The sequence below is a fragment of the Notolabrus celidotus genome, chromosome 19, assembly GCF_009762535.1.
Source record: "Notolabrus celidotus isolate fNotCel1 chromosome 19, fNotCel1.pri, whole genome shotgun sequence".
Lineage (NCBI taxonomy): Eukaryota > Metazoa > Chordata > Actinopteri > Labriformes > Labridae > Notolabrus > Notolabrus celidotus.
Genome location: NC_048290.1, coordinates 17290825 through 17310360, shown reverse-complemented (window position 1 = coordinate 17310360; position 19536 = coordinate 17290825). Strand labels below are relative to the sequence as shown.

Below are 19536 nucleotides of genomic sequence, written 5' to 3'. Positions count from 1 at the left end.
CGGATAGTAGTAATTGTAGCAGCTGGCTTTCTACGGCAGAGATCCAGAGGAACCTACGAGACAAGGGAGCTCAGGGACTCCAGAAAGGTCTATGGTTAGTAACTTTAATGGGATAGGAAGAGTTAAAGTGAGAGACAGGCAGACAGAGGAGAGAGAGGGAAAGACAGAATCCCAGTATATCAGTTACTCTAAGCCTATAGTAGCATAACTAAGAACTGGTCCAAGCCTGATCCAGCTCTAACTATAAGCTTTATCAAAAAGGAAAGTTTGAAGCCTACTCTTAAAAGTAGAGAGGGTGTCTGCCTCCCGGACCCTGACCGGTAGATGATTCCAAAGAAGAGGGACCTGATAACTGAAGACTCCCATACTACTTTTAGAGACTTGAGGTACGAATACTTGATTCTGATTGGTCAAATCTTCACAACTGCACTAACTTTCACATACAAAATCCAATCTAGTCTAAATTTGACACATCATCCCAACCTAAACTCATTAACATATACATTTCCCTCAGAGTTATACTGCCACCTACTGGACAGAAGTGATATGTATTCCTGTAAACAATTTTAAACATGCTAAAAAGCATAATTGCTTCTTTAAAGATCCGTCAAACATTCCTGCAGATGATAACTTGCCCTACTGGTCAAATACTGTCCTGCAACGTACTCATAGAGGGCCTGTTCATCACAGTTTGCGGCTTTAATTCTTATTTTATTCCTGATTTTTGTATATAATGTATTATATATTTGTATTATACTTATCATTCACATACTTCTCTTCATTTTACTCTTTCTGCATGTGTATATTTGGTATAACAGCAGCCGCAGATTTCCTCTCAGGGGATTCATGAAGTATGTCTGACTGTGAAGTCAAATTTCATCAGCTTAAATAAATATAATAAAGGTAAAAAGGGAACCTTGATACAGCCTCACTGGGTCTACTCACAGTATTGTTCAAACTCCCACGACACAAAGCGAGTCTGTGATGATGACTCAGATCAATGACTGTACAAAAGTTATTATTATCTCGCTCCGCTGAAGGGAGGGGGGGTCATGTTGTGTGTTTTATTTCGAAGAGGATGTCCAGGGATTAAATGTTAGCTCTCCACTTGTTACTGACAGCCATCTTAAAACCTCTGATGAGAAGATGGTACCAAAAACTGCAGTTCCTCCAACGACCACTAGAGGCTAATCCTGTAAGTGAGTCAGTCCCCATGGAGCCTCATGTTAAAGCAGACACAATTTGAAGTCTGGTACAAAAACAGCTGAGGCTGAAGTTACCAGGTTACATTAGATTAAGGAATTAAAGTATGCATAATTGGGGGCTTGGCCTCTTTGAGTGACAGGTGGGCGCCGCTAGCTGTCTGCTACGTGTCCGCTCAGCTAATCCAGTCCCTGACCCTAACCCTAGCTATTATTTTATTCAAAATATCAGACAAATAATCTATATTGTTGTGTGCTTTATTGGACTAACAGTTTGACACTGAATCAACTTCTACTGTTGTTTATTTTGGATTTATGTTAAATTAGCAGGTGTCTGTATCTGTGTTTACTACACCTGTGAGTGGTTGGGTGTTTATGATTTGTTTGTGAGGGCTTTTCTCTTAACTGAGCACATCTACATAAGTTTGATGTTGATTATTACCCGGGACTTCCGCTGGATCCGTGTCCAGTCAGTCTCCGATCCGCTGCAGTTTGGCTCCGTTGCAATTTCAGAATGTAGCACAGAGCTGGACCGCCGGAGAGCTGGAGTCATGTGACCGAGGTTTTCCCATGGTAATTACTGAATCAAGGATCTTCTCCTCCTCCTCAGCTCATCCATGTTGTCTTTCTGGTCCTCTGAAAACCTCTGACCTGTTGACTCCAGGCCTGGCTCCGCTCATCATGACGGTTTGTTGTTGTAGTTAAGTGAAATACGATCTGGTGATAACACAGAGTGTTTTATTCTGAAAATTAACCGGATGCTTTCATTTTGTTTTGGTGCCTGACTTCCTGTCCCGCTCCATCTGCTCTGTTGAGATTGATGCGTTGTGCTCCAGCATCTGTCAAAAATAGAAGTCTTTTGTATCTGATCAGGAGGACCTGCCGGATCAAAGACGCAGCCGGAATGAACAGAGCGGATCCAGTGGAAGTTAACACATTGACTAGAATAGAAAGCTATCAGATCCGGTGCTGAGACGGATCGGAGACGCATCTGGGGGAATTTGGCTATTAAACATTTCTTATTTAAAATAAAGAAACAATAACGATAAGGTATTTTTTTTGTTGAGCAGGGAGCCCACGGAAGGTGTCTTTAATGCACTTATGACGATGTGGACTAACTAGATGATCTACCTCCTGTTTCTTTTAAATTGCTCCCAGCTGAAGTGGAAAAACAGTCGCCTAGCCCTTTAAATATGTTCTAAAGTTAAATGTGTGTATTTTTAATAGTCAGATTTTAACACTGTGGTGTAAATCAAAAGAAATATGAATAAAACAGCTTTGTAAATACATGACTTCATTAGAAACGTGTTAATAAGCTAATGAAGAGAAAGCGTCAGGGTGAGTCACTTTATGATGGAGTGTGTGTGTGTGCAGTGTGTGTGAGTGTGTGTGTGTGTGTGCAGTGTGTGTTCAGTCTGCTCCTCTCTCTCTCTGACTCACTCTGTTCTCGGATCGTTCAGGAGCTCTCCGTTTCTTCTTCTTCTTCTTCTTCTTCTTCTTTTTTTCGTCTTCCTCTCAGTGAGTATTTACCTTTATTATCAGGTATTATCAATGTGTCTGATGTTAACATGTAGCTGCTGTGTTTGGCTGTGTTATCACAGTGGCACGCGGGGAAATCCGCCACTTGTAGTTCTTCAACGCGCGGCGTTGTGTCGCGTAAATCCATCGCATCCAGCTGCTTCGCGCTCCCGGTGTGAAGTTTACCGGGGTATCGGGGGAGTCTCACTTAGAGGTATAATATCTGAAAATAAGCACATATAGATCATAATATATAGACATTTATATGTGACATCTCAAATACTAATACTCTCTGTACTTTATGTGCGTAATGAATCAGGTCTAAGTGCGCATTTCACCAATTTATTCACATATATCCTCTATATTTAACATTTGAGTCCCTTTATCGTATTAAAATGGTGCATCTAACAGACCTACTGTCAATCTTACACATTTTTATGCTTTTAAATATCACAATACGTCATTTATATTCAGCGATAATTTAATTTCTCTGACTAATTTATCTGTGAACTGTCTTTGAAATGTTGTCAAAGCAAAAACTACGCACACACATCTCCATAAAGTGTAGGAAATAATTATAAAGATGTATACAATTTTAATATTAAAGTGTAGTACCTAAAATCTAAGTGATGTGAGCTTGTTGCACATGATTATATTGGTTGAAAAGTCACATTATAACAGTTGCAGGGTTTGCCCAACAGAGGGCAGTAAAGAGTAAGCTAGAGCTGGTTTACATGGTCCTAAAACAGCACGTGCACATTTTTACAGCTAAATTAAAGATGTTCACTTTATTTAAATGTTCACGTGTTGGAGTGTTTGGTGAGCTTCTGTTGCAGCAGAGTTCAGTGGTGCTAACAGAGCAGATGTACTGACTCACTGCAGCCTGTGATCATCAAACTCCAACACTGCATGAGCACGTCTCCTCATACCTCCACATTACAAGCGAAGAGAAACTCATCTGTACTTAAAAACAAATTGAAGCTTCTGCTCAGGATGCAGCTGCAAAGTGAGATGATGCATCACCTACATGAGAACAGACTGCACGCATGTAGCTTCTGCTGTTCTAGCTCCTAAAATTAAAGGAAAGGTTTGTTTGTAGGATTATCTTGGAAAAATAATCACATGTATATGAAGGTTATAACTACTTTCAGTTATTTTAACAAATGCAATATCAAAGGCAGTGATTAAGGAAAGAAAATGCAATTTTTTAGTTTCATTTTGATTAAAAAAACACTTTTTCTTTTAAAATTTGCCTCTTCTGCATCCAATGCACCAGAATCCGACCAAAGATTTACAAAAATGTCCCCATGGTATCTGAGAGAGAAACACTTTTACACCTCACTGCATGACTTCTATAATTTGTAAAGTTATTTTCTTCTTATATGCATTTTGATCCATATTAATTTATGTACTCTTTGTTTCTCAACCATGCTTATAAATATTACCAGTCGCCCTCAAGAGTGCAGGACCAACTCGCTCATATTTTCCTGCAGGGCTTCTTCTTGCTGCCTTAATCCTCAATCAATAGCTGCAGAATGCTGCTGTTGTTGTTATGGATGTAAATATACAGAGTTAAAAAGTCTGCTGCAACTGTCAGCTGCAAAAGAGAAGAGATTTCCTCTTTGTGTCTCTGTCTCTGCTTAAGCAAACAGAAGTGACAGTATTTGTACAAGAAGGCTGAGCTGCAGATAATTGAGGAAATAAAGAATTACAACATTAATGAGGTTAGCTCTGAGGAAGCAATCTGATTGGACAAGAGGTATTCCAGATATGGAGTCAAACGTCACTGGGGTTTTGACCTCGGTATGCCATGCTACCTCAGACAGGAGCAGGGGCGTGTCCAGATGAGTGGCCAGGGGGGGCATAGGCCCTTCTTGAAGTCTGATTGGCAACTCAAAAATCTTGAGCTATGATTGCCTGTTTGCCTGGTTTTAAGCCTTGTGTTAAAATCCACCATTTGGTCTGGGTTGCCACTGGTCGCTTTCTCTGCATGAAACGTAACTCATTTTCTTCTGTTCGTACTTTCAATTCTATAAATACTTTATGCATTTATCTCATGAGAGGATGCATCAAAAACTGGAAGCAAACTATCTCTTACTGTAAAATATAGACTTATAAGCCACATTAAGTTTCCAAAACATTGCTAATAAATGTATTTTTTAAAAGTTAGACAGTGTGTTGGAGCGTGCTTGCAAATTTCCAAGTACTTGATATTGTTTCTTTGTCATGCATCTTCATTTTGAGTCCTTGAATACAAAGCTAAGAGGATTTATGTGTCACCAATTTGTGGAGTCACTATTTAAGTAACAAAATGATACACAGAAATATAAAATATATCAGACCTTTTAATGCAAACTCCAGGCCACCCCTGCATAAGTCAGTGCCGCAGTCAGACCACCCCATCCAAAAACTCTGGACCTGACCCTAGATGTTAAAGAAATTTGCTGCAGCAGTAAAGAATCACACAGAGCACCAAAACAACTGTCAGCAGATGAATGCACGAAGCAGCTGGTTTCACGTACACACAACGTAGCTGCACTGCAGGAGGACGTTTGAGAGCTGCTTGGTCATACTCCAGTCTCTGTTAACAAAACATTACAATATGTTTACAGTTATTTTTTACTACAGTTGTGCAACATGATGTCCTCCAGATCGGCACGTTAGAGTCTCATTCACAAACGCACTAAAGCACTTAGAATTGCATGTGTGAACACAAACAGCCGGACTCTGCTCAGACCGTCTCCTGCAGGCCAGCATGCAGAGAGGTCAGAGTTTCCCTAAGAAAACGTTCCAGGCAAGATACTTTAAGGACATCTTTTGGTTATTTACTTCTTGTGCAAAACACAACTTTTGGTTGGTAATTTCCTTGAAATCAAGTTAAAGAAGGAGAGTATTTCTGATGTCTTTACATGCTGTGATGAATATATTTGTTGCTAAATCCAATGCAGATGCATGTACATGAGCTACAAAAACAAAACAAACCACCAGGAAAGCAGGAGTTTAATTCTACTTCCTTGTCACCGAGTCAATGTTTGACAAAGGATGTAACAGCACACAGACAGGAAGTGCTTTTGTTCAAAGTTTCCATGCAAAACATTCATGGTAAAATGACAGTAAAGGCTGGTTTATACAGCTGCGTCTCCCTTATGCAGCAGGGGCTGACGTGGACATGAGCACCACATACTTGTGGGTCGATGTGTCCGTGTTGCGCAGCAGTTCTCTGCCGAACTGCTTGAGGACAGTGTGGTCTCACTGATAGCCGGTTGCCTGCTTCCCCCCCCCACTACGATCTCTGTTTACTTTTCCACAGAGATTCAGAGTGTGTTATGCTAATGTACAGCTGATACATGTTGCTGTCTATCATAAAGACATGATTACATGAAGAATATAGAGGAGGAGATGAAATACACAGCCAATGTGTGGCCGATGAGCAGGGATCCCGGAAGTGCTGTAAATGCGTGAAATACAATGCCGCAGAGCCGACCAATCACGGGTCTTGCAGTCAGTGTCCATTCAACAGGTAATTACAATTTTGAGGAGGGGCACGTTAGCTACGTGCGTAAGGCTCTGCGTAGGTACAGGAGCTATGTGGACCTCCGTCGTGGGCTAAGCTGTCGATTAGACACAAAAGTATAAATTAGCCTTAAGATTTTTTTTTTCTGAGGAACTTTGAGACCACTTCGTCCAACTTTCACCTCCAGTTGCATTTCTCTCTTCTGCAAATGAGCATCGAAGATTCTCTGAACTATAACGTTAATGTTGCTTTGTCCTATATCGAACATTACTCTTTGTACCAGCAAGACGTTGAGGTCATGTCTCAGGACTTATCGCCTACACCACCCTTTAGTCAACAAAGTTGCACGATGTGAGGGGACGTGTGAAGAAGCAACTTTGGAACATTTCAGAGCTGTGCATGTGTGAATGAGGATTGCGATAAACCTTTGCTGCTCTGTCTGCAGTCGTATCCGTAAAACCAAATCACAGCAGAGCCAATATTCAGAACAACAGCACAGCCTTGAGTGTGTTGAAGCTTAAATAGTCAGTAAGTAAGTGGTTAATACAACTAGTCTGGAAAGCCAAGACGCACTTGAATAGCTTTCTGCACACTCTCTACTTCATGTGTGTCGACACGTTCTTGTCAATGAGCTGCTTTCTACCGAACTATTTATCTGTGTTTCCGTTTATTAATCAGTCAGGGACATACAAGTCTGTTGATCGCTGCTTCCGTAACCTGCGTGATTCTCAGGAAACATCTCAATTAAACCAGAGATGCACCCTTTTCTCTACACCAGCTGTGATGGAATGGCCGTTATCTAATCAGACTACTTGGTTGTAATGAATTATAATGTGCCTATAGTGCAGTCTAATTACAGTGTAAAGCACTCATGGTTATTTATAATGCCTAATAACATGATTTATGGACTCTTTAATGACCACGACGGGAGGTCGCTGAAGCTTGGCTGGATGGTTGAAACGTTTGGGGGTTGAGTGTTTCAGTCACACCTCATCATGCCGAATGTTAATGTTCCCTGAAGAAAAAGACTGAACGCTAGAATACCTCAAAGGTATATAAAGACAAATGTGGATATGGATATTGGCTGTTACATGTTTGCTTAAAAATGGCGGCATAGCTTGTCAGTATGTTGATCTAGTAAATGGAGGTTAAGTTGTATGTCGGCTGTCTAGTAAACTGACATAATACAACTCCACCAGAGCAATGAGGAACCAGCATGGGCATGAGGACGCTAACCTGCTGGTGGAGCAAGCTTAACTAGTGGTAGACACGCTCTGCAAACTAATTCAACATAATTTACCTTCAGACTATGTGATCCTGTGTTTGGCTGTTGGATAAATTGTGTTTCTGAGTGTTTTCTTACCTTTAGACGAGTCTGTCGGATTTTAATTACCTTTTGAATTGCTTCGGAGCATCCTTAATCATGTAAAGAATCTAAAATGCAAAAATAAAAAAACATGAATAGTTTACATTGATAAATGCATAAATATTCTGAGTGTGAATGTTTTCCACTGATGTTTTGAATTGATCCACTTCATTGCTTCCACCAGCAGCTGTGAAATGAGCTGAAATGGATGCAGTATAATCCTTAGAGGGAAATCCGTCCAATCAAATTCCACTCACTTTAAATATTTTGCCCCATAAAAGGTTCAGACTGTTATTCTAAGTGTCTGTCAGCATTACAGGAAGGATCCTGATTGAGATAAAGATGTTTGTTCCAAAAAGAAGATGCTCAAAAACATCTGGACGAGCGCTCTCCAGAGCCACTAGACTCCATTAACAAAAACAGTCATTTTACCCGCTGAACACCTGAGCTGCTAATCTATCCAACTCAATGATTTAATGCCATATTAAACAATAAGATACAAAAACTATAGATTAAGTCAGTAGTTGTTCTGCTCTGTGAGGTTAAATTGCTGTTTTTTAAATAGAGTCTGGTGGCTTTGGAAAGAAATATGTTGCAAACGTTTTGAGCATCTTCCTCTCTGACAAAAAGGTCTTCCTCTGCAGAGATCAGACACTGAAGGTGCTTTCACACCTGGATAGTTTGAAGGAATTATTCTGACACGGGGGGCATTTCCCTCCTCATCAAGGATTGTTTGGATAGATGTGAAGACAGCAGATGCAGTCTGATGTGGGACAAAACAAGCAAGCCAAGTTTGCCTAGAAGAAGTGTTCGTTTGCAACCAGAACAAACACCTTCTGGACTCATCACAGTAGCAGTAGAAGGCTAGTAGAATATACATATGCAAGGCAATTGCAATCACAACTGATAGTGTAAAAATAGCTGTAAGCTAGCGTTACTCACCTTCTCTATCCAGTGCAACAACAACTATCTGTCTCACCACTATCATCTCTCTCTCTCTTCATCTCCCTCAATCCCTTTCTCCAACACGGTCTCAGCAGATGTGTGTCTAACATGAGTCTGGTCCTGCTGGAGGTTTCTGCCTGTTAAAGGAAGTTTGTCCTTGCCACTGTAACTTGCTAAATGCTGCAAAGTGCTCTGCTCATGGTGGATTAAGATGAGATCAGAATGAGTCCTATCTGTAAGATGGGACTGGATCTTATCCTGTCTTGATGTTGGGTCTTTGTTAATAATAGAACATGGAGTACGGTCTAGACCTGCTCTATTTGGAAAGAGTCTGAGGAGAACATTTGTTGGGAATAAAGATTGATTGATTTACAACTGGTTTGAGTTGAACCAGAAGGGGTCGGTCCCTCTCATCACAGTTACCTCCACTTTTGCCGAGCTTGTTTAAACCTTTACATCCTGCTTTTCCACTTTTCAGCAAGTGGTGTCCAACTTTTTTAAAAATGGTATGAGGCTATTGACCTCCTCGCTGCACCAAGTCAACCCACAACGTATTAGGTTTGCAGGTTAACTAGCTAAGGTTAGTTGGTGTCTTGGAGCTGGATTCCAAGAATGCAAAGTGCAACCAGCTTGCATGATGTTTGTTTAGCTATGCAGTAGTGGTGGGCATATCGATTCTGTGGTATCGATATATCAACACTCATACGCTTCTCACTATTGATACTAAATAATGAATGGTAAATAAAAGTGCATGTGTCACTTTTGACTCTTATAGGGTACTCTTACTCCAAAGTTTTGTTCCGACAGCCCCCCCCCACAGCTCTCCACTCACAGAAGTTAAATAGAGGATGTTAATTGTTTATTATTTATGTGTTTTCCTAAATGTATTTATTTGTTTAAAAAAAGGCCACCAAAGGTTTTGCATATTAAAGTTGTTAAATGAACAGTATTTGTTATGGAAGTTGTCTGTCAAGAAAAACAAAAAATTCCTGACAGTATTGCTATCGAATAAATATGCCAAAAGTAATCAGTATCATATCGAATCATAAAAGAGTGGTATCGCCAAGCACTACTATGCAGTGAGAAAAGGAGGCCTGCAATGCTGTGTTCGGGCCTGCTGTACAAATATTTCACTATGAACTAGTAAGACGTGTCAATATATGAATGTATTATCTGAAGTGAAACACAGCAAACAAGTTACAGGTGTGAAAGCATCCTTAGCATAACAATCTGAGTCTTTTAATTTTTTAAAAAGGACTTTTCGTGGACGTACTTTGATCGGGGAAGTTGCCCCCAAAGGATGATTTTGCAGCTTTTACAGACCACCTTGCAGCTGCAGAGGAAAGCTACTTGTGCATTTCTTAGTTGCACATAAAAGTCTAAGGACCACAAAGTATTCAAAGACGTGATGATGACGTTGTTGCTTCTTTAAACCCTGTGCATTGCCTTTAGCACTCTGTTGGGCTCCGTTAGTGGCACTTCCTCTCGTTGTTCCCTCCTGCCTCCCTCTTAAAAAAACATCTCTTTGCAGAGCTTTCATCCACATCTCTCAGCCCTGGAAATAGTCTTGGATAACAGCATAACTAAAAGTATTTCACACTCAAGCTTTATGATCCAGTTGGATGTTTGTCTTCAGTCTCACCTCCCACTGTAAACACATATACAACATACACAGAGACACAGACACACTCAGAGAGCAGTAGTATCAGTAGTGTCAGCACCACCTCCAAGTTTACACATTAGTAATCTTTAATTCCTCTTCATCCTCCTCTTCAACTCACAGCTTTGTTTGCTTTCCCTACAGGCACTCCTCTTCCTCTTCATCCTCCAGCCGCAGACGTCAGTGGAAGGCTTTTATCCCCTCTGATATTCAGGTTAATCTGATTATGAAGATTTCCTCTGAGACACCTCTTTGTCAATGACGGCCAAGATGGAGACTCCTTTCTACCACGATGACTCCCCCGCCGTCCCCGGTTTCAGCCACATTGCAGAGTACGAGCGCTACTCGGGACACAAGATGCTGATGAGTAAGAAGGCCATGTCGTTGGGGGGCGGCCATAACTTCTCTGGTGGGGGTGCATCAGGAGGGAGAGGGACTCACGGGCACTTAGGGCTTGGTGGGAACAGCTCCCTGATGGCTTCAGCAGCGTCCTCTGCAGACATGAACCTGCTGAAGCTGTCATCCCCCGATCTGGAGCACCTGATCATCCAGTCCAACCAAGGACTCGTAACCACCAGCCCAGTGCCCAACGGAGCCAACCCCTTCCTCTACCGGAACCAGGCCACCAACGAGCAGGAAGGATTCGCAGATGGTTTTGTTAAGGCACTCGCCGACCTCCACAAACAGAACCAGCTGGTTGCCGGCAGCCCCATGTCCCCACCTCCAAACTCCTCCGTCTCCCTGCAGGCGTCCTACCAAAGGAACCTGATGCCCGGCGGAGACATGCCGGTCTACACCAACCTCGGGAGCTACAACCACGGCCAGATGGGGTACTCTGGGGCACATATGGGGTACGGTAGTGGGTCAAGTCACGGCAGCGGTGGAGCCCCTCAGGCCCACCCTCGAAGCCTGGACGCCCCTCAGACTGTCCCTGAGGTCCACCATCCACCAGGCGACCCCACATCACCGCCGTCTCTCTCCCCAATTGACCTGGAGACACAGGAGCGAATCAAAGCAGAACGCAAGAAGCTTCGCAACCGCATTGCAGCGTCAAAGTGCCGCAAGAGGAAGCTGGAACGGATCTCTCGTCTGGAGGAGAAGGTGAAGGTCCTGAAGAATCAGAACTCGGACCTGGCCTCCACGGCCGCCATGCTGCGGGAGCAGGTCGCTCAGCTCAAACAGAAGGTAATGAGTCACGTCACCAATGGCTGCCAGATCGCTGTTGGGTCAAACGCCAATGCCAAGTCTGGAGCTGGAGGAGGAGGAGGCACGGGCAGCGAGGACTCCAGCTGCTGAAGAGGCGGGGCATCAGGAGAATGACAGCTTGAGAACAACCCCGACAGGAAGAGTTGTCACTTTCAGATTTTGATGTTTCACTCGTCTCTCAGTCGGAACAAGCAGAGAAGAAGAAGAAGGTGTCTGCGACGCCTAAATGGGACAGATGGATATTTAACAGGATTTACTTCGTCCAGTAAACACCTGTCAATCATCCAGCTGGAGGGGGCGGAGCTAAGAGGAAAGAGGGACGGATTAATCTCTAATGTGGGCAAAATTCTAATTTGATGATTTGAATTTTGGTGATGCAGTCTAAAACAGTAACAGAGGCGGATTAAAAAAGAAGACTTTCACGAACCAGATGTTGTCTTTGATGAGACCTGACTGATTTAACGAACGGTATCCAACACCGGGTTTTGTACAGTTTGAAACATTATTTGACGATTGACTCTTTTTTGGACTTAATCTGCAGAGGAAATATTGACGATCAAAGTGGATTTCTAAAGCACAAACATGGTTTCAACAAATTAAACTCTGAATGAAGATGTATTACCTTTGAAGCAGATTTTTGACAAGTTGTTGAAAGAGAACAGAGAAAAGATGTCTCATGGATGACTTCAGAGGTAATTTATACATCAGCATCGAGTGAACGGATCACTTTTTGTTACAGAGTGTGGTCGTTAGTTTGAAGTTTCTTGTCATAATTTACAACGAGTGGTTTCTGAACGCCTCATTCATGGCTGGAGCAGCGTTCGACTTTGTAATTTGTAACTAAAAGTCAGAGGTTTTTGGTAAATATGGTGACTTTTGTTTGTGTTCGTGTTTTCTCTTTGTTGCTGCTGGAAGTTGAATTCTTAAAAACACATTTGATAAAAACAAAGCTCCATTATCGTCCTTTTTTTGGTTAAGACAATGTTTTTTTATCAGGGTTTTATTGGGCGGTATCATCAGGACTTGGATACTCTCAATTTTAGATCTGCAAGTGAAGACATCTGCATGATTTGAGCTTGAATAAATGTAATGCCCTAAGCGAATTCATGCAAATTAAAGACTCAGCATAATGATTAATAAGGCTGTCAAACAGTTAATATTTTGAATCGTGTTTTTAACCCCCACCGTTTTGCACTTACAAATAGTTTTTAAATCCATATATTTTGATCTGGGAATTAAAATAATGCAATGAAAGAGTCATTATGATCTTGACTTTGAGATAAATGGTGCACTATGTGGTCTGAAACAATGACTTAGAGTGAGGAGACAGCATCAAATGGTTTATTCTGTCAAATAAAGGTTTTATGTTTCATTTTTAAAGGATAACACTGTTACACATTAAGACATTATTACTCACTGACGTCTAGTGATTCCTGGTTAATGCAACAGTATTTGCACTTTTCAGGAGTTCCAGTGTGGTTGATTTATCTGCTTCATGGAGGTCCTATATGAGTGAAACTATTGATCTCTGTGATAAAAAGGCATGAGTAATCTCAACAGGCCAACCTGAGGACGTCCCTTAGATCCGAGCCACAGGTCTGTGGTCTGATGAGGTGCACCTTTATGCTTAACTCGTGGGTGGTGGCTCAGACTCTGGGTGCTTCAGTTATATTTTCATTTTGTTGACGCAAATTGCAGATTATTCGTCAATGTGAGCCGTCAACAAGTTTTCAATCGAAAGGCTCTGTTGTGATGTTGATTATTTCTATCATGGCGGCAGGACAAACAGCAACATGTGCCTGAATGGACGAAAAAAAGCATGTGATCAAAAAGAGTAACGCGTTCATTTTGGATCCCCGTGATTAGCGCGTTAACAGTGAAAGCTCTTATAATCTCTCCTTTTTAAAGTAATTATAAGTTCCTGTAAAGTGCAAAAGGTTCAACTTGTTAATCTAACAGCAGATATTGTCATATTGTTTACCTTTCTCAAGTGGGATTATTTTGCTAAAATGGAGATGGAAAAAGTCATTTCAAGTGTTAATATCTCCTTTACTGAAAGTAACACTGTGTAAAAAATAAATTTACTTTTTTATCATTTTAATTTGAAAATCCAGTCAAGTATTTCTGTCCAGTTTTTCTACTGTGGGGGTAAAATTTAATTCCTTCCATTAATTTTATTTTTTTAAGGTTTATATGGGAGATGATGAAAACAAGAAAGATTATTAATGTCATGAGACAACCTGCCAATTCATAAATATTAATTTAAATTATAACAACTAATTCTGAGTTGTAATGACAAATGTTTCTGAGTCACTGTGTTATTGTCTGAAATATTTCTTAAAAGCTCTGTGAGGAGTTTTCATGTTTTGTTGATTGTGGCTACCCCTGTGGAGGAAAACGGTAGTGCCAAGTTAGCAGTGTGCAGACTTTATTCACTGCACCAGTTTTATTATCAGGAGATGGATTTTGGCTTGCGAGAAAAAAACCCACAGGAAAAAAATACTTGTAGAACAATCAAACGCTGAACATGACATTTTGTTTATACAAATATATAGTAAAGTTTGGGTCACCACAGCTTATGCTCATGATGACTTATAATAGTAATCAATCCCTTACATGTCTGATAACATATAATCAAAATGAGAGGTTTAGAAAAAATGTTGGAAATCATTGAACAAATATTTATTTTTTTTAACTTGAACGAGGCTTTTAATGTCTCTGAGTCTATTTTTGTAAAAATGTAAACATGATTAATTTCCTGAGATGAAACATGTGTGTGCAAAGTGTTTGATTCAATCGAACGCTTCATGTCTTTATTTATTATGAAAATGTATCTTTTGTTAAAAGGAAAAACTTGTTTATTTGCCTCACACTGTTCTGCTGTGCTGAGATGTTTGTGTCAATATACAGTATAAGTGAAAATACTCGTCTGTGTTTGGTTTGTAGCTTGTTAATCCAGAGCTGAAAGAATGAAGTGCAATTTACTGTAAGGTAAAATAATGTGGGTAAAGGATGAATAATCCCTCTAAAATAATCCGGATCAATTTTTCAAACATGCAGAGCTCCACCTGGGTTTTTAAATTTTTCATAAACATCTTTGCAGGTTTAACTGGGAGTACTGAGTCTGCAGGGAGGCATGGAGTCAAAACATAAAACAACACCACACCTTTCTGACCACATTCCAGAAATATAACAATTTAAATTCTCTCCATCAACAGAAAACCACTTTAAATTGGTTTACTTCCTGTTGACTGGATAAATCTCAGTTTGACCAAGATCAATCCTCGATGCACCCAGAAGTTAATAGAGGTCGGGATCTCCTGGGGTTGCAAGATGCCTCCCATTGCATCCATTTTTACAACAGTGCATATTTTATACATTGTTGTAAAGAAATATTTAAAAACAGTAATAAAACTCTAAATAAAACCATGCAGAATCAATGTTTTTACTTGAATTTGTTGCGACATGACCCCTGAGGTGATAATTGTGGGTTATCTTAAGCATCCATTGCAGCAGGTTAATTCACACAGGAAACATAGCAACATCTGCACAAAGGCTAATTATCTGCAGACCGATTAAATGAAGTATCTAAGGCTTTAAGCCAGAATCAAACTCACAGACTGACCTGTGCACCTGCGTATACATCTGTATGTCCTATCACTGCAATAGTTTAAATCTGAAGATGATTCGTATTCTGCTTCAAGCCTTTTATAAATTACTATAAAACTTTACGATGGTTTGTTTGGCTGTTGTGATTTTTTGTGTTTGTGGCTGCCAGAAATCTTCAACCACCTCAAGGGACAGTGATGGTCACGAGTCTCTGGTTCCTTAATTTTGGACTGAAAGGTTTGGGAACCCCTGCACTAGATATGAATATTGTCAAGAAATACCCCCAAAATGTTAAGTGTTATGCTGATGATACTCAGTTATACTGTCATTCAGAGAAGTCTATATGGGAGAAATATAAGCCTATTTAGTCTGAGTGTCACATGGTTCAATGCTCACCTTATGTATGCCTTATCTAGGTTCTATCATCATAACGCTGTGTTAACTGTTAGTACCTAACTAAACTTTACAGTCTAAGCCTATAGCAGCACAACTAAAGGCTGGTCCACCAAGGCAACCTTCGTCAACCTTTACTGAGCTACATCAAAATAAATATTTCAAGCCTACTCCAAAGGTGAGAAGATTTCTGCCTCCAAAACCAAAACTGTATGATGACCTTACATGAGACTGGCCTGATAATGAATGGCTCTGCCTCCTCCCATACTACTTTCAGAGACCAGTCTAAGACAAGTCTCTAAAATCTTAAGCATCCACTAGAGTAGAAATGGTGCCTGCTTCAACCAAAACTGACTAATGACTCATTTATTGAGATGCCTAATAAAGCAGTGGTTCTCAACTGGTCTGGCTCTGGGACCCACCATCACTCCTTAGCGATAAGCCGCGACCCAAATTTTGATGGAATCATATTTTCACTTGCCAACACCTCGGTGCACACAACAAACTAAGATTTTTGTCATCCATTATTATCAATATGGTAAAGTCCATATTTATTGTAGTCGCTGTATTATTTGCGTTTAGCCATGCTTATTTCCCAAGAAAAAAACATACTTTGATTGTCTTCTATACTTTAAAATGCACTGCGTCACTTAGCATTACAGGGTATTATCACCACCTACTGTCCTGGAGTGAGATTAGACAGTACTCCGCTAAAAAAAGTACCCTTCAAAATAACAGCACAGGAATTTTTATTTACTTTTTTTTTTTTATCACAGCTAAAGGCCTGCGACCCACTCAAAATGAGTCCGCGACCCACTTTTGGGTCGCGACCCGACAGTTGAGAAACACTGTAATAAAGACAGTTCTAACTCCCATGTTAACTAGCTTTAGTCCTACATTTCAAGAAGTGCAATGTTTTGATGAAGGCAATGGAGCATTATGTGCTTTACAAAATATTGTAATGCCTGACCATTAAGAGCCTTTAAAGTTAAACAAACCTTGCAGTCTAGGCTTATAGCAGCATTACTAGGGGTCGGTCCATGGCAAGTCTGAGCCAGGCATAGGTACAAGCTTCCTAAACTAAATCTTAAGCCTATACTAGAATAGAGATGGTGTCTGCCTCCCAGACCAACACAGATGGAAAAGTAATTTATAGAGAAAGCTAAAAATGAATGGTGCTGCCTCCCGTACTACTTTTGTTGCTGTATATAGTCCTATATTTCTAGAAGTGCAATGTTTTGGTTGGGGCAATCGAGCATTATGTGCTTTACAAGATATTGTGGTGCCTGACCATTAAGAGCTTTAAAAGTTAACCAAACTTTGCAGTCTAGGCTTATAGCAGCATCACAAAGGGGATGTCCATGGCAAGTCTGAGCCAGGCTCATTAACTAAATCTTAAGCCTGTACAAGAATAGAGATGGTGCCTGCCTCCCTGACCAGCACAGATTGAACACTAATGGTGTTGCCTCCCATACTACTTTTGGTAACTAGTAATAGGCCTGAATTTCTAGAAGTGCAATGTTTTGGTTGGGTAATATAGCATTATGAGTGTTTTTTAAGACATTATGGTGCCTGACCATTAAGAGCTTTGTGGCTGAGAAGAGGGATATTCATTGAAGAGAAGCTAATATGGGAGGAATATCAGCGCTTGGTCTGGCAACAAACAGAAGCATTTAACTTTACACAAAGCATCATAAGCTTTACTGAAAGGAGGTTTTAAAGCCTGAGTGTCTGCCACCTGAATCCTAACTACTAGATTAATACAGAGGGGAGAGACCTTATTGGTTCTACTTTTTTAGGGTGGAGCGGGGATTTTAAATAATAGTCAGTACAGTGAAGCTAATATGGGAGAAGTATGGTCTCTTTTTCCAGCTCATGGTCTGACAAACACAGGATTATTCAGCTTTAAATGATGCTTCACAACTTCTCTGATTGATAAGTAAAAATCTGAGAAACCCAAAACTAATATTCATTAAGGAGGAAAATCAGACTCAGACGAAATGTAAACGGAGGGATATGAATACGACTGTCCACAGATGGTTGGCTGTATGCTGTGTTTGATCAATTTACTCCTGGAGGCTTTTACTTGTTCAACTCATCGATGAGTCACAGGATGAAGTGGTTCCTCTCTCCGTGAATCAGAGCTCCAGGAACAACAACAGCTCTTAAAATTAACTCTACTTGTTAATCACACCCCTTCATACAGTACGTATACAGTCCAGTCTTCTCATGTACTGGTACTGACATTAATACTGATTATGGTGCTTTTATTTTTACTTCTCATACTAATTGTTAACATCATTTTTTAATGATAAGCGATCAGACCCAATAGAAGAGAGTCTGACTTTCTGGTGACACACCGATGAGGTCCTCATGTGTCAGCAGGAAGTCATGCAAGGCTTCCGAAGAATTTCTGAGCAGCAGATAAATGTTTTAAAGTTTGGACTCTGTTGTTGAGGACGGAGCTGAACTGAGTCACCTAAGATAATGACAGTACTTATGGAAATCCCTCAATGATAAACCGCCACACTGTTATCAGTCAAACACGTACTGAAGGTCAGTCCAGAAAACCTCAACAGCCTTAAAAGTCCTCGGTGCAACCTTTAATCAGGCAGCGAGAGGCTGCAGAGTCAAGACTTTATATTTTTAGAAATAATTGATGGATCCTGATTTTTTTTTCTGATGCATTAAATGACTCATTAGTCAAACACCGCTGCAGGTCTGACTGTAAAAGACGGAGCCTGCTGGTCTGGGTTAATTCTGATAAGAAATCTGAGTTTAGTTTGAGTCTTAGTCACAGTTTAGTCTTTGTGTTGTTTTAGTCAAGATGTAATCAGTCAGTTCAGTCTGATTTTAGTCAGTCATAACATCCTCAGACAGTTTTACGACTGTTTTTAAAACAAGACATTTCTCCTGGTTGTAAAAACTTCAGTAGGAAGAAAGAACACTTGACCGTGTTTAGTCATCTTGGCTGAAAACCTTCCTCGTCATATAAAAAATGAAGCCCAACAATTATGAAAACTGTAAAAGTCACATTGCATCAATGACTGAATGATTTGGGGTCTGGAGTTGGTAGATGTGTATGGTAAGGTAGCTCAGCTTTGTTAAATTCAGCCATTAGTGAATGAAACATGATATGCTAATCACTAACAGGTATTCTGTTGAATTGTGCTGCCTTCTCAAAAAATGCCCACATAACACAAATCGCTCACAGAAGCCCGATTCCACAAAGAACAAAGTTTTATAAACATTCAATTACAAGACTTCACATTTACTCACTTTATTGAATCATTATATATCATTGTTCATCTATAGATCTCCTCAATTTTGTTTATACTCTCCCCTTGTATCCAGAAAGAACTCCGTCCTCCTCAGGGACGATACTCTGATTCTTGACCTTGACCATCTTTGGGGGCGCCAGACTCTCCTGAATTTACTTTGAAAATGCGGAATGAGAAAAACGTGGTATCAATGGAAAGCTGAGATGTCCGCCGTAACTGAGTTTTTAAAGCTTGTTGATTGGATTAGCGGTTCAAAAGTTATCAAACATTTAAGAACAAGAAGCTGCCGGCGGCTGTCTAGATCTTTGAGGGTTAAAAATGTGTCCACAGGTCGCCTCTTATCGTCACTATGCAGACCGCTGGTTGTAATGAGGCGCTCATCTTTCGTGATGCCAGCTGCCAGCAGGAGCTTTGTTAGGCTTTTTTATAAGAGCTAGCTAGTTTTAGCTTCCCTCGTAGACTGTTGACAGACTTCTTACCGACATGCACTGGATGAATATCACCAAAAAATGGAAATGAAAAAGATAAGGACAAAAATAAAATGGACTGGAGCACTTGTTGCTGATGGATGATTGGTTAAAAAGGAAAACAAACTGTGATGTAATGGAGTCGAACAGAGCTGACTGTTTCGCATCATCATTATTCGTCACAGCATTCATGAACTGAGAAATCGCCACAGTTTACTCCGCTTTGTAACGTCATTGCATCTTTTTAATCATGAGAAACAAGTACGTCAATGAAGACCCTACTTACGGATGTTGACAAACCTAACACTGCCTTAAAAGTGAAATTTTTAAAAGTGAATTTTCCCTTATGTCCAGCAGGGGGAGACTCTGCTGGTT

General features: G+C 40.5%; 1 protein-coding gene across 5 annotated transcripts; it reads left to right on the top strand.

Annotated features, from left to right (window-relative positions):
- Window positions 1-2614: 2614 nt before the first annotated feature.
- Window positions 2615-14837, top strand: june (JunE proto-oncogene, AP-1 transcription factor subunit). 5 transcript variants are annotated; one of them, XM_034709066.1, is made up of 2 exons: window positions 2615-2720; window positions 10350-14837. In XM_034709066.1, the coding sequence occupies exon 2, from the start codon at window positions 10464-10466 to the stop codon at window positions 11499-11501; it is 1038 nt and encodes a 345-aa protein (XP_034564957.1). In that variant the 5' UTR covers window positions 2615-2720; window positions 10350-10463; the 3' UTR covers window positions 11502-14837. The 5 variants fall into 5 exon arrangements, with proteins under 5 accessions (XP_034564957.1, XP_034564952.1, XP_034564955.1 ...); XM_034709061.1 differs by lacking the exon at window positions 2615-2720 and adding an exon at window positions 2797-2934 and having other exon boundaries at window positions 10350-11625; XM_034709064.1 differs by lacking the exon at window positions 2615-2720 and adding an exon at window positions 9052-9125 and having other exon boundaries at window positions 10350-11625.
- The last annotated feature ends 4699 nt before the right edge of the window (window positions 14838-19536 follow it).